The sequence below is a fragment of the Furipterus horrens genome, unplaced genomic scaffold (genome assembly GCF_987537825.1).
Source record: "Furipterus horrens unplaced genomic scaffold, mFurHor1.1.pri manual_scaffold_6, whole genome shotgun sequence".
Classification (NCBI taxonomy): Eukaryota; Metazoa; Chordata; class Mammalia; order Chiroptera; family Furipteridae; genus Furipterus; species Furipterus horrens.
Window position 1 is genome coordinate 104,933,037 of NW_028327176.1, and position 14,118 is coordinate 104,947,154.

At 44.4% G+C, this 14,118-nt stretch overlaps 1 protein-coding gene across 2 annotated transcripts in view; it reads right to left on the reverse strand.

Annotated features, from left to right (window-relative positions):
- TRAM2 (translocation associated membrane protein 2) overlaps positions 1-14,118 on the reverse strand; it is a 72,612-nt gene that overhangs the window by 28,072 nt on the left and 30,422 nt on the right. For both annotated transcript variants that reach the window (XM_090282582.1, XM_090282583.1), the window contains exon 2: positions 2,434-2,497. In XM_090282582.1, coding sequence (XP_090138708.1) covers positions 2,434-2,497 — 64 coding nt within the window. The remainder of the gene's footprint in view (positions 1-2,433; positions 2,498-14,118) is intronic.

Sequence of the window (14,118 nt, forward strand, 5' to 3'; positions counted from 1 at the left end):
TGAGAATTAGATGGCAGACAGTATTTTGGCAATACATACATAAAACCTTTAACTTCTACATACTACTTGACCCAGAAATTCCAGTAACAGGAATCTATGCTAAGAAAATTATTATTAATACATTCAAAAATTTAGTCACAAAAATGTTTACTATAGCCCTGTTTACAAAAATAACTGGAAACTTAAATATCCATTAACACTAGATAGAATACATAACTTGTGGTAATCCTTATTAAGAAATACTCTATAGCTTTTCAAAATGTCTTACTGAATAAAGTAACCATTACTGACATGTAAAAAAGGTTCACTGTACACTAACAGTGAAAGAAGTAGGTTAAGAATCCATACTCCAAAATGTTAACTGTCATTTTTGCTGGCTGGTGGGGTCATTTATGACTGTTATCTTCTTATGTTTATCTGCGTTTTATAAATGTCCTCGGAAAGACATGCATCACTCATGTAAATGTATTTGGAAAAACTGTTTATTTAAAATTAAACTTTAAGCAGTTGGGAAAAGACAAATACTATATGGTTAAACTTACATGAGGTATCCAGAACAGTTGGATTCACAGAGACAGAAAGCGGAAGGGTGGCTGCCAGGGGCCAGGGTGGAGAGGGGGTGTGAGCTGCTGTTTAGTAGATGCAGAGCTTCAGTTCTGCGAGATGAGGAGTTCTGGGATGGATGGTGGTAATGACTACACAAAAGTGGGGATGTACTTAATGCCACTGAACTGTAAACTTAAACATGGGTAAGATAATAAATTTTATGTTGGCTATATTTTACCGCAATTAAAAAAAAACTTATAAATTTTAAATTAGTTAATCATAAGCTGAGCTAGGTTTAGAGATGTCTTAGTAACTAGGACCTTCAAGAGCTGGCAGTAGAGAAGACTGACTTTGACTTTGGGCCACATGGCACTGAGAGAGACAACCCACTGTGCCCACCAGGGCTGTGAGTGTGCCTTGGGATGGGCAGGCATTTGCCTGGTTTCCTGTCTACCGGTGCTGGCCACAGTTTTTCTGTTCCTTCTTACACGAGAATGGAGTTTTCGTCCTCTCCTGCCAGCATCCCTTAGCTGATTCTCCTAAGGAGAAACTGATCTGGCTGTCCCAGAAGCATGGCTTCTTCAGAGGTGTATTTAACAGCGGGCGCACCAGGTGCGCACCCTGGGCCCCAACTTCTGAAGGGCCCCGCAAAACCCCAACTTTACACTTTTTTCTAATGATACGAAGTTTGGATTCATATGTGCAATTTTAATTACGTACAAGTTTACAATCAGAGGTAAAACCTGATAGCATGCTTATATTCGCTTATTTTCATTATTTCATTACTACACTGCATATTATACACATACTACGCTGCATAGGCCCCGTGCAGCTGTGCTATCACTCATCAGGGCAATAGAATCATATTTGCTACTTTGTACTTACAAAGGTTCTCCTGCAGTGCAGACTTACGATATATGCAAATACGCAGGGACGTGAATTAGTTTGTGGGTATGTATTTGTTTCATTCACGGTTTTAAAAATAGTTTTCTGTGCCTATAAATATTCAGGTAAGTTGAAATTATATTAAGATAAAATTAATTCCTGTTGTTACATCAGCACCTGGATTTTCATAGTTTATGAATAATGTTTGAATTTTAATTAATCATTAATTTATTGCACTATAATAAAAAATCTCTTCTCTAGTATTCTAATCATTCAGACAATTAAATTTTACATTTTTCTTTTCATTGGTGGCTAGAAAAATGAAACAATATCAAAACTTCGTTATTATTATGCTATTATTAATTATATTATACATATGTTATATTCAAATTTTATTGGAAATAAAACATTAATAGTACATAATATTTTTTATTTATTTAAAAATATGGTTAACATGTATTATTTTTTCCCTGTCTCTCTTTTTTTTAAGGGGTCCAATATTTTCTTCTGTGCCCAGGGCCTCAACCGACCTTAATCCGCCTCTGCTACATAGACTGTAGGGGGCAGGCAGTCCAAAAAAGATTCCAAGCTCCATCCTCCATGAGCCATGGGTTAAGGAATTTGTCCCCAAAGTCTTTCACCTAGTCATGAGTGAAACCCAGCAAAGTAAGGAATCTCACCTTAAACTCACCTCTCTACTACAGAATGAAGAGGAGAAAATCAGATTCAGCTATTAAAAATTCTTTCTTTATTCATCAAGAGGGTACTCAGGGCTTTGCAATGAAAACAGGTGCGTGTCCTGGTGGTGTGCCCTGAGAACCCAGGCCTGCAGAGCCCCACTAAGGCTGAATGCGGCCTGCAGCTATATCTTAACAGTAGGAGGAGATTGGGTGCTGAGTTTAAAAATCTAAAAGGATCATGCAAGTATACAGAAAAAGGAAGTTCTGTAAGTCATTCAGAGTTATCAGGGCCAAGGAAAGATAAGACTAGTGCTTTGCTTACCTGCTGTAGGCACACTAACATTATACTGAGGTAAAATAAATAGGAAGGCAGTCTTGGCAGTGACCTGTAAAATAAAGAAAAGTAGTTTCATTTTAGTCTCTTGGTGACATCCAAAGAATCAAGGGGAGCCTGCCACCAGCCCCCAGGGTCCACCCCTTTTACATCTCAGACCACAGGCTCCTCCAATGAAGGGTTTTACCTAAGGCATAGTTAGCCCTGGCTTTGTTTCTCTTCCACTTAACAGCATCCCTCCCAATGCCTGCATCTAAAGCAAACAGAACAACCCTGGGCCCTGCAGGTATCTAGACTTGTACCCACTGCAGATGGAATGAAATCAGCTGTGCCTGGCCAGCTGAGAGCTCACAGCTAAGGGTACAAGTTTGTCTGCCACTCATTCACTCATGCATGCACTCATTCAATTAGTTTAGCTATTAGCACGGGGAAGGCAGGAACTAATAAAAGATGAGTGCTAGCCTTCTGGAGGTCACAGACCTAGCTGAGGCCTCCCCAAGCATGCTGGTCAACTACACTGCAAACAGCAGCCCCAAAGCCTAAACCTGAGCTTCAGAAATGGAGAATTCCAGGTGCTGATTTCACATCTGCCCTACTGTGGGCCATGGGACAAGGCATAACACCCCACACTTCTGGTTTGTTTATTCAGAAGCTGCCTTTAAAATGTCAGTTGTGCTGTGAAAAAAACTGTGGTTGCCACGGAGCAGATCAGTACTCTGGCAATTTAGCCAGCAGGGGAGAGATGACAAAACATTCAAAGCTTGGACTCAAGAATCAGCTGCCTAGTTTCCAACCTGCCTTGCTGGCCCGTGCAGCCACGGGCAAGTCATCTGACCCCTGAGCCTCATTTTCCCCGTCTTTAAGATCAAGGATATCTGCAGTACCCCAGCTGGTCTAGGTGACTGTGTAAAGCTCCCCAGGTGTTCCTGATGTGCAGCGGGGCGGAGCAGCACCCCCCCACACACACTGTTCTGGAGCACGTGGGAGGTCAGGGGAGAAGGCCAGACCCAGGCCTTCTCCAGGAAGCCTCTGGAAACAGCTCATCAGTAGAGTTAACTGCTTCTCCTCTAAACAAAAATGTTTAAAGGAGGCGCCATGAGTGTGGGGAAGCGCAATGGACGTGGCAAATGCAGCACGGAAAGCAGGAATGTCGTATCACAGCCCTCCATGTGCGTCCACGCCTGCTGTTCCCAGAGACAGCTAACTGTCCTTGGCCTTCTCTCTCCAGTGAAGAGCAAAACTCTCCCCATTAACCAGGCCCGTTTCTCTCCAAGGGCTGTCGTTGCTCTCTGTGTGCAGCAAGGCACGAGCATTCTCACGTGTGCTGTTGTCTCAGACATGTTCTGTCAAGCTCGCGGGGAAATGTCAGGTGACTAGGCATGAGAAGGCATTCCAGCAAACACAAAGCCCTATCCACATATACAGGTGTTTCCTACCCCCACCCAAAATCTGATCACTCTTGTCCCCAGACCTTTTCTGAGTGCCACTGACCCTTCCGTTCCAACTGCCTCTATTTATTTAGAACAGATGCATGTACTCTATTTCAGCAAAACGTGCTACTCACTTTTTTCTTTTGGGGATTTTAGTCTCTCTTACTTTGTATCCCCCCCTTCCCAAAAAAAACCCCTGCCAATCACAATCTCACTCATCCTTCATAACCCAGCTCAACTGTAAGCCCCAAAACCTTCCCCACCTGCCGCCAGGGTGTGATGCATTCTTCCTCAAGAAGCGCGCTGTTGCACACCTGACCATGCCATCACGTCCACACACTCCTTCACAGTTTTGCTCAGGTGGCACTCCTGGGGGCGAGGCTGTGCTGGCTCACCTGTCCTCACACCCTTCTCAAGTAACTAACAACACACATACAGGAAGTGCTCAGTAACTGCTAACTGGATAGGATGAAAAATCAAAAACTGAGTCGGTGCTGGCTCATGGTCCCTCAAGCTGGCCTTGGTCACCTATCTGTCACCCATAGCCTTTTCCTTGAGAGCAGTCTAGCTGCTAAACCACCTGAACCTCGCCACCACTGCCACCCCAGCCATGGTGGCCTCTCCCCGCCTGTACTCTGCTCGCATTGGTCATCCTTGGCCTGACCACCTGTCCATACTGTCTGCCATGACTCCTTTGAGGCTAAACCTTACAATCCCATGAGTAGAGAGCCTGGTATTCAACCCTGACTGCACATTTGAATCCCTGGAGGAATTTTATTTAAGATGTCTATGCCTGGGACATCCTCCAGTGAAGCCTGATCCTTTGGGGCACCAGCATGTCAGTGAGCTCCCCAGAGTGCTGGAACATGCAGCCACGTCTGAGAGCCACACATGCAGAGCCTGTCCTTCGTCATCCCCTCAAAGCAGCCTCTCTGCCTGTCTCTGTCTCAGAAACTTCTGTGTCCTTCATAAAATTCATTTACATTTTAAGTAAATTTTTATTTCAACTTCAAAACACATCCTTTTAAAACGTGAAACAATTTAGAAATACATGAAGAAAAAAAATGAATACCCTTGTTTCCTTCCTTTCCCATGCCTCCCTCCACTGTCTGGGGCCAGTTCTCTTAGCTTTTCCATTTGCGATTTACATATTCATTTTATTTTGACATCACAACTTGAACTGTGACTACACAACTTGACCCAAGGGATTAAAGACTAAAAAAAAAGTTTCAGAAAGCTGCAACTTATTAAATAGTATTTAAATCACCTTTTTAGCTCTATGAATCAAATGGTTGTTTCAGTATCATAGAGACTAGGGACAAATCTCTTCAATGTATTCAAAGTATAACTACATGGGAAATGTGTAGGCCCACCTTCTGTTTACTAATGCCAGCATATAAATAAGGGGTTATATAATAAAAACTTCCTCGTACATACTAGTGCCTTCCACTAATACTTCCCACAGGGTTATTACCTCTAATGCTTAATATTGAAAATCTCACCCAGATAAGACAGGTTCTCTGTGGGAGTGTATATTCAAGTATGGAGTCTGCCACTCCTAACTACTGCAATAATAATCCCAGTTTTGTTTTTTGTTTTTTTTTTTAAGGAAGACAAGACATTTGCTATATGGGCTCCACATACATTCTTGCCCCAGCCCTGCACAGACAGTCAATTCTTGGTATTCACAGTAGTTCTGTTTTATAAAGTTGCTGTGAACATTGAATTAGCAGATACTGAATCACTGCTCCTAAGGGGAAACACAATTAGGTTTCTACAAGTCTCTGGTCACACCTCTTCTATCAGCGGATCAATACATAAGCTGATGTTGTGTGTGTTTTTGTTTTAAGATGCTGTACTTGATACATATTGTTGAAGAATGAACACTGCACTTACAGCCAATGGTGCTATAACTCACGCCTGAAGGATGCTGACCTAACATGTGCATGTCCTCCGTAAGGCGCACCACAGCCCCATGCTTCAGAACATGAGACAGCACTTCAGTACCACGCTGTGAGGGCCATTTTCAATAGCAAGATCACCAAAAAACGCACAATGCAGAAAAAGTGGCACTAAATAGACTGCAAAAAGGACACTTGCTTACAGGAGAGATGAGCGTCATCTTGTTGGAACTCAGCTGGTCACTCTCATTGTTCACTGCTCTGTGTGTGTCTATGAGAGGCCCCAACACCACTGGGTGTGCTGATTTTGGGGTTGCAAATAAATTTATAGTGAATGTGAGCACACTGGGAGGTGCAACTGTGAAGAAAGGATCAACTGCCTTGGGGCTGGCTCCATGAGGCCAGAGGTCTTCCTTCTTAACACTTTTACTGAGGTGTCATTTACACACCATAAAATTGACCCATTGTAAGTACACAGCTTTCTGGGGTTTATCTTTACTTGTTTTTAAACTCTCCCTTCACTAGAACAGAAGTTCTAGAAAGTAGGAATCTTACTTGCCTTGATTATCTTCAATCCCCACCTAAAACAGGGCCTAGCCCATGGCCAGCGCTCAGTAAGCACTTGTAAATGGATATGCAATAAAGTAGCAAAGGCAGGATTGTGCTCAGTTACCTGACCTCAGCCTGCCACCTGCCCACATTTATACTCCTGTGCATGTCCTCTCTCTCTCCCTGGGCTCAAGCCAGTGCTAAGCATGTAGTAGGTAGCTCAACAACATGTATTTGTTGAACTAATACTGCAAGCAGCTATAGTATTTAGTAACTTAGGTGAATGGTTAATAAATGTTTTCTCAACATGATTCTGAGAAAAAGAATCTAGGACTCTGATTAAGGCAAAAACACTAGATTCCAGTATTTTTCCAGCTCTACCCCCTGGTAGTAGCAGCAGAAACCATTTCAAATCACGCATCTTCCTTTGTTGGCAGCCATGCCTATTCCCACTCTACCATGTCTCAGAACAAGGTACTGTGAGTTTCCGTGTTTTACAGACGAAGAAGCTAAACCTGGGAAACAGAGAGGTAAACTGGCCTCCAAGACCTCACAACCTTACAAGCAGAAAAGACAACATTCAATTTGATTTTTTAAGTTTGTTCTAAAAACAAACGTAGGATGCATACAATACAGCACATAGAATAGAATGGCAAATAAAAGAGATGCAGGAGAGGATCAAAATATATATACTGAAGGCAAAGGGAAGAAGCAGGGAATGAGACTGATCCACAAACATGCATTACAGAAAGTCCTACTCATTGGCTAACGGTGGCCAGAAATTTGGCTCTGGGCTTTCTTGAAGCCATCTGAAGGAAGAAGACGTGATCAGCTCTTGGGTTCACTACATCCATTAATTAAAAAAACAAAAAGACTATCAGAAAAAGCAACTCTAGAGCTCCAGCATAAAAACCACTCTCTGTGTTGTAAAAGACCCGTTGCACCCCCAAAATTCACTCTGTAACCCTCTCCCCACTTCAGACCAGGGACAAAGCACCGAACAAGCTCATCTCTGCAAGCACAGAAGGTTGACAAACAGGAGCCTATTAAAAATGTCACTCCAATTATTTCCCACCCCTCTAAGGCTGTTTATAGGAAACAAGATTGAGTTTAATAGCATTTTAAATGCCAGGCTCAGTGGGTGAAAGGTCAAAAGTGACAATGTGCTAATACACTAATGCAAAGGGAGAAGACTAAATTATGTAGGAGGGGCCATCTCTCTCTCTCTCTCTCTCTCTCTCTCTCTCATACACACACACACACACACACACACACACACACAGTTTCACTGAACTTTTTAACTAAAATAGGGCATCAGGAACGAAGGCAGTGACACTGAACAAGCTTGTGTAGCCATAACAAAACCAAAACCATTCCACATGCCATGTTCTATTAGGGGCACATGAATCTGAGCTCTTGGTTACAAGGAGACCAAGGATACCGGTGAAACAGCTGCTTCCAGCAAAGCATCATGAACTCGGACTCCAGTCCCAATTCAACTACAGGGCAGCTGGGTGACTTCAGGCAAGGTATTTTACCTCTCTGGACCCATTTTTTTCATCCAGTACAACAACAATAATGACAGTTAATGCTATCAAGTGTTTACTCGGTGCCAGGCATGGTTCTCAGTGCTTTACAGAAATTATCTCATGTAGTTCTCACAATGACGCTGCAAGCTACATACTAATAATATCCCCATTTACAGATACATTGGAAGGACAGGGCCAACTGAAATTATTAGAATGGATGTCCTTAAAGGTCCTCAGCAGCCTCAGCAGCAAAAGGCTCTCTCATTTTGTGATTCCATTTATTTGTCAACATCTAAAACACAGCCTCACTTAGAGGTCTTCCCAAAAATTCAAACCGTATTACTGCTTCTCCGCCTTGTGAAGACGAGTTCTGGGTATCACCTACATCTGACAGACAGAGAAAGTAAGTTAACCTCTAGGATTGGTACCAGCCTGCCAGCCACGGACACTGGGCACACCCAGGGTTCCAAATGTCCCCATCTGTTCTCTTTCCCCTGCAAGTTGATACTTGGGCACCAAAGAGAAAAGATAAGAACTGCGATGAAAGCAGACTCATCACTATCCTTTGAGGCAGCATTCAGTCCTTTGGTTTGGTTTATTCTGTTTCTTGGCAGACATAGCCATGCGCTGGCACTTGGGAGGGGCTGTGTTGGCAGACAAGCCACCAAGAACAGGACAGCATATGAGACCTGGCTTTCACAGAAGCAGTTCTGCAGCAAATCACATCTATTCTGCTCCTTGAACACAATCTAAGGGCTGAAATCAATGAGCAGCATGTGGCCAACCCAGACCCCCACCCTTCGCCCCAATTGATAGTAAGGACACCCATTTCCTTCTTCCTTAGAAGCCCAGGTAAAGCCAAGTGAAACCTCTCCCAGCTCAGCCTGTTCTCAGGAAGCCAAACAGCCACCACTCCAGCTTTCCCCAAATTGATTTTGCATCTTTCTGCTGAGGTGGTGGATAGGAAAATTTTGGTCAGACAGGAAAACATTTGAAAGTTACGCCCAATTGGTGGAGAAGAGGGTTTTCTTTTTCCTTTTTTTAATAAAAAGAGTCTTTTAGCCCTTGTTTCCTGGAGTGTCTGCTCCAGAGCTTCCTGCTTTAGGAGAAGCCCACGAGTGCGGCTTGCCACCTGCACAAGCGTGTCTACAGCTGAGACTTGATGTGCGTGGTTTGCAGCCCCTCCACTGCTCAACAAAAGGCAGATACAGCTGAAACAACGATGCTTTTCACTCTTGCCTTCTGAAATTCTCCATTTTGGATGACCAGAAGCTGCTGGGAGGGCCAGGCGCCTGAAACCAGGGGGCTGAGTTCTGACAGTACCTTTCTATGTGGCTTTTCGCAACACCTAGAGATTCTGGTTTTCTCACTTGAAAAACTGCCTTGATATAAGAATTAAGCAAAGCTAAATACACAACAGATTCCCTACAAGCCCATGTTCACAATGCTGAATAGATCCACTATTAACGCCATGATCACAGTTTTATTTAGATTAAAAAGTGACAACATATATTTATGAGGGAAAAAACCCTAATTGGAACAGTCACAATAAAATATTACTTGCTTTATTATATTCATCAGTCCCAAAATCTAAACTTCATATTGGGATAGAGAGGAATTTAGAAAGAGTCACGGAGTTTTAAACACTTTGAACTTGGACTTTAAAGATCCACATGAAGATTGAATTTACCATGCTATTCACCTCCAATCTGAGAAGTCAATGAGGTACTGAAAACAGGAGGTGGCTTGGGGACAGCCCTTCCCCACTTCCTACATATCCACAACTTAATTATAACTTTAAAAAGGCTGCAGAGATTGTATTGGGCCTACCATGTGCCTTACAGAGAACCTTAAATAAGATATATACATTCTCATAAAATAAGTATGTTTCTTCTCTGAAAAACTTTATATACCTCATCTTCTCCCTCAAAAGAGCCCTGGATCACTATATCTGATACTCTTACTTGATTATATACTTTACTCTTCTTCACCTTCCTCCGGTAGCTTTCCCCTTATCTGGATAGCATAGCATACTCATAAACCGCTCCTCACAGAGGCCAAAAACAAAATAAAAATTAAAAAGTGCTCACACAAAATAACTGTTAAAACTGTTTTTTAAATGTATTTCTCATGGCAGAGTTCAGATTACAGGTTGCTTTGTAGATATTCGTAGAACACACACATTAGTCAAGACAAATTATTCTTACTTTTGGCCAACAGCCAGCTGTTCAGATGCAATATCTTAAAAACAAATTAAAAATCAAAGACAGGGAGGAAAAAGACAGGGTTTCAGAGTGTAGAATTTCAGTTTGCAAGTGATTTTTGAAGAGTTAAGATTAGGTAACAATGCAGACCTGATTTCAGAAAAGGAACCACCGAACCAATACATCAGTCACCTTAGTTGCCATTTCAAAAGAAGCTTTGGCTCCATAAGGCAGCAACACAAAGAGAGTAGGTAATTCTAATCAGCACTGATGATGATTAGTCACTAATCACTGGCCATCATCAAGAGTGGGTGCCAGGGCCCAAGGAACTCATGGCATAAACTTGCATTTGGGGAAATGAGAGGATTATTCGGGGGTTCTGAAGGCCCGGGATGGCTGGACCAGGCAGGGTGCCATTTGCCTTCATTTGCTTGTTTACACTTAGGAAAGGAAAGGATAGGCAGATGATGATCTACTGCAACTACTTTTAATTATTCTCTACCATCTGGAAAGTCTCCTACTCAAAACATCAGCATGTCAATCCTCACGTTTTGACTGAAGGCCCAGGCATATGGATAAGAGATTGCTAGAAAAATGAACTTTGAGTTCACAGAGACAGAGCAAAGTGAGCCGCCTCCTGGGGCCATAAACTATGTCTGTTTGCACAGGGAGCCTTCAGATCCCTCTGGGCGCTTGTGTCAGGCCCTGCAGAGAGAGGCGCTCACCCAGGGTGTCCACCTCCGCCCACATTTAAACTGAGCCAAACAAGGGCTGGAGGCAAATAAACGAGTTCTGAAAGCAAGCTATTCTGTAGGAATTTTTCATGTGGGACGTCTGTTGTCCCTCTTTTCTGGACACCCCGACTCCACTGAAGGGCGTTAATGAAAGATTAAGTGATGGGTCCCCATGAACCGGCCACTGTGGTGCCACCCTAAGAGCTATACTCTGCACACACAGCAGGAAGGCGGGGTCAGGCCCAGGAACTTGCTATGCGCATCTTGGTTCTGACTCGCCTTTATTTCCTACCAGGAATTACAACACTGCATCCAGCTCCTGGGGGCCAGGCACTGGAACCCCATTCTAGGCCGCCCTCCAGCCCAGGCTGCATGAGTTCACAAAGACCTGCCAAGGACTGCCTGCATGAGGGCACCTGATAAGTAGAACTTAATAATGATGATTTGATTCAGTCGAATTAAATCAAGGCCAAAAAGGTGAATGGAAAACATCCAGCATCAGATATCCCTGTTCATCAGCAAATAATATTCACAAGGGGATATTCCAAGTCATCTTCAAAGTGGAGAAGGAAAATAATAACACAAAAGGCAAAAGTTGCCAGAAAACTGTGCTACAGATAAACAGAAAGTACAATTTTAACCCCAAAGGCATGACCTGAGGTAAATATTATCCACATTCTGCCACAAACCAGTTCCTCCATACCCCTAAACCGAATAAACAAAATCTAGTCAAATGTCAAGATATATTATTAAATGCCATATTCCAAGATTGTCTCTCTCTCCCACCCCCCTCTCTCACACACACACAGAGCAATACACATCATGACAAAATTTCATTTTACTAATTGAAAGTGGTGTTAAACATCACATGCAGTGCTTTTTCTCAGCCTCTCGGCACCCCAAGAGGCTGGATGGGAGCTCTGGCAGGGAAAAGGCAGCTCAGGAAGAAAACCACCCATCCAAGGGAGAGGCTGGGCCTCAGTCTGAACTCACAGCCGGCCTTTGGAGAGGGAGGGGACATGCAGGAACCCTCACCCAGGCTCTGCACAACCACCCACTTGCTGACGAATCCAGGCCAGAGCAACAGCCTGGGGCTACAGTCCCCAACCCTGGGCCTGCTGGGCAACTCTATTTCAGGGATGCCTCTGAACTAGAAGGAACAGGAACTGCCTGGGACACCAGCGACCTCAAGTTTTGGCCATGAAGCACAGATAATCTTTGTGCAAAAGGGTAACACACCTAGGCACACACAAAGGAGGGGAGGGCACTCCCTGCCAAGACCTCATAGAGGCCTGCAGAAGACAGATTAAAGCACTATCCTCAAGTGCTGTTTTGCCATCTTCCCTGACCATCCTGGGAAAGAACACAATCATTTTCCTAAAACACCATAGACCCATTCCACAGTCCTCCATGACTCCCTAGTGCCTAGGATAGAAGCAGGACCCCTGCGTGGTTTCCCGGGACTCCATAGGTACCCAACCATGCCTTTCCAAGCTTTGCCCCTTCAACTCCCAGACACAGAAACATACCCCCCTTCCACTCCAAACACCACCCCAGGCAGGAAAGGCACCACAAAAATTCACAGACCAGTCAGACAAACCAGTAAGCTAACGCTCATTGATTGTACAACACAACACCATTGTCATTATTAGAGGGTACAGATAGGCCATTCAGAGGACCAGAGGGGTCCCCTTGACTGAGACAGGGACTAAGCCCCACCCCCCCACCCCCAACAGAGGACATCACCAAGGAGGTTCTGCCTGACCTACATCCTGAAGGGACAGACAGGTCCAAGAAGGCAGGAAGGGGGCTGCATGCACTAAGGTAAGAAGTAGGAGAAATAAGACTCTCAGAGAAAAGGAATGGTTTGTGTATGTGAAAGGTGGTGAGGCCGGAAGGCAGGCAGGAACTAGGCCTATGAAGGGCTCTTTATGGCAGGTATAAAAATTGGACTTTATCCTACATGTGGGAGGCAGCCACTTATAATTTTAGGCAGGGAATAACACAATGAGGTTTCCATTACAGAGGGCCCATTCTGCTTACAGGATAGGCTGGGGAAAGAGAGGTGAGCCAGGCAGCGTGGAGGCCAGTTAGGAAGGAGGTTGCTGCAGGAAGGAATAATCAGGCCTGGACGAAGGCAACAGCAAGAGACACAGGGCAGCGCTGGGTGATCTTCAAAGACTCAGTGGCACAATCAATTAAAGTGAGGGAGCAGTCAAGAGCGGTGCTCTGGTCTTGTTCAGAAAACAGATGCACAAGCATAAGCGTATTAAATAAAATGGGCTAGGACTTACGATGGTTATTCAGGGAGTGGTGTGGATGGGAGTATCATCAACCTGAGAGAGAAAACAGCAGCCATCCAGGGCCTGGGAGGGGGAGGAGGAGGAGACTGAGTAGGACCAGTCAGGGGGTCCCCACAACCACAGTGCGGAAGGAGTGTTGTAAGGAGTCCGTGCTCCGAGCAGGGGGACTCCAGGGAGGACAAGCCAACCTGGGACTGACCTGTGGGCTGCACAGGGGCAGTGGTCTGAAGAGTGTTTTTCCTAATGGGTCCCAAGTGGTTGGAATGGTGCTTAGCACACAGTGGGGCCTCAATAAATATTTGTCGAATGAATGACAACATGAAGAGTCCATCAGATTCAGAAACCAAAGGTCCCTGCGGACCTTGCTAAGTAAACACTAGAGGGAAGAAGAAAACAGAGCTGGTGGACGTGGTGAACTCAAAGCGGCAGAATGGAGACCGAAGTCTGGATGCTGGTTCAGGACTCCGGAAGTTAGGGGGACAGGCGGTCAGGGAGGAACGGGAGAAGTCTGAACCTCTGTGAGGTGAAGAGTAAGACTACAAAGATAAAAAACAGTTGAGTATGCAGAAAAGTAAGGGGGGGAACCAGGGAGGAATACATCAAGTCAAGGGGTATTTCTTAGGAAGTAAGATCTGGGACCACAGAAGAGGGTGCCTGAGGGAGACCACTGGCCTGTCAGGCCCCACTGCCTCAGCATACCCCAAGGTCTCTGCTCCCTCTGAAGTTCTGACACTTATCTAGATACAGAGAAGATGCTCAGTTCATTGCTCTGGAATTGATGTGATTCCGAGGAGGAAACAGGAAGTGGAAGAAGAATATGGAGGACATGGGGAGAGGGGCAAAAACAAAATTAACATCCCCCCCCTTTACATTCACAACATGGCTATTAAATGTTTGTGCTATCTATTTAATGAATTCTTCTGAACCAGTGCTACACTGCCACTCTCAGCATGACTTTACTTCCATTCATGTCCCAAGAAAGGCAGGGCCACCTGGATGAATTGACAAGAGGGTAGTTGTTCT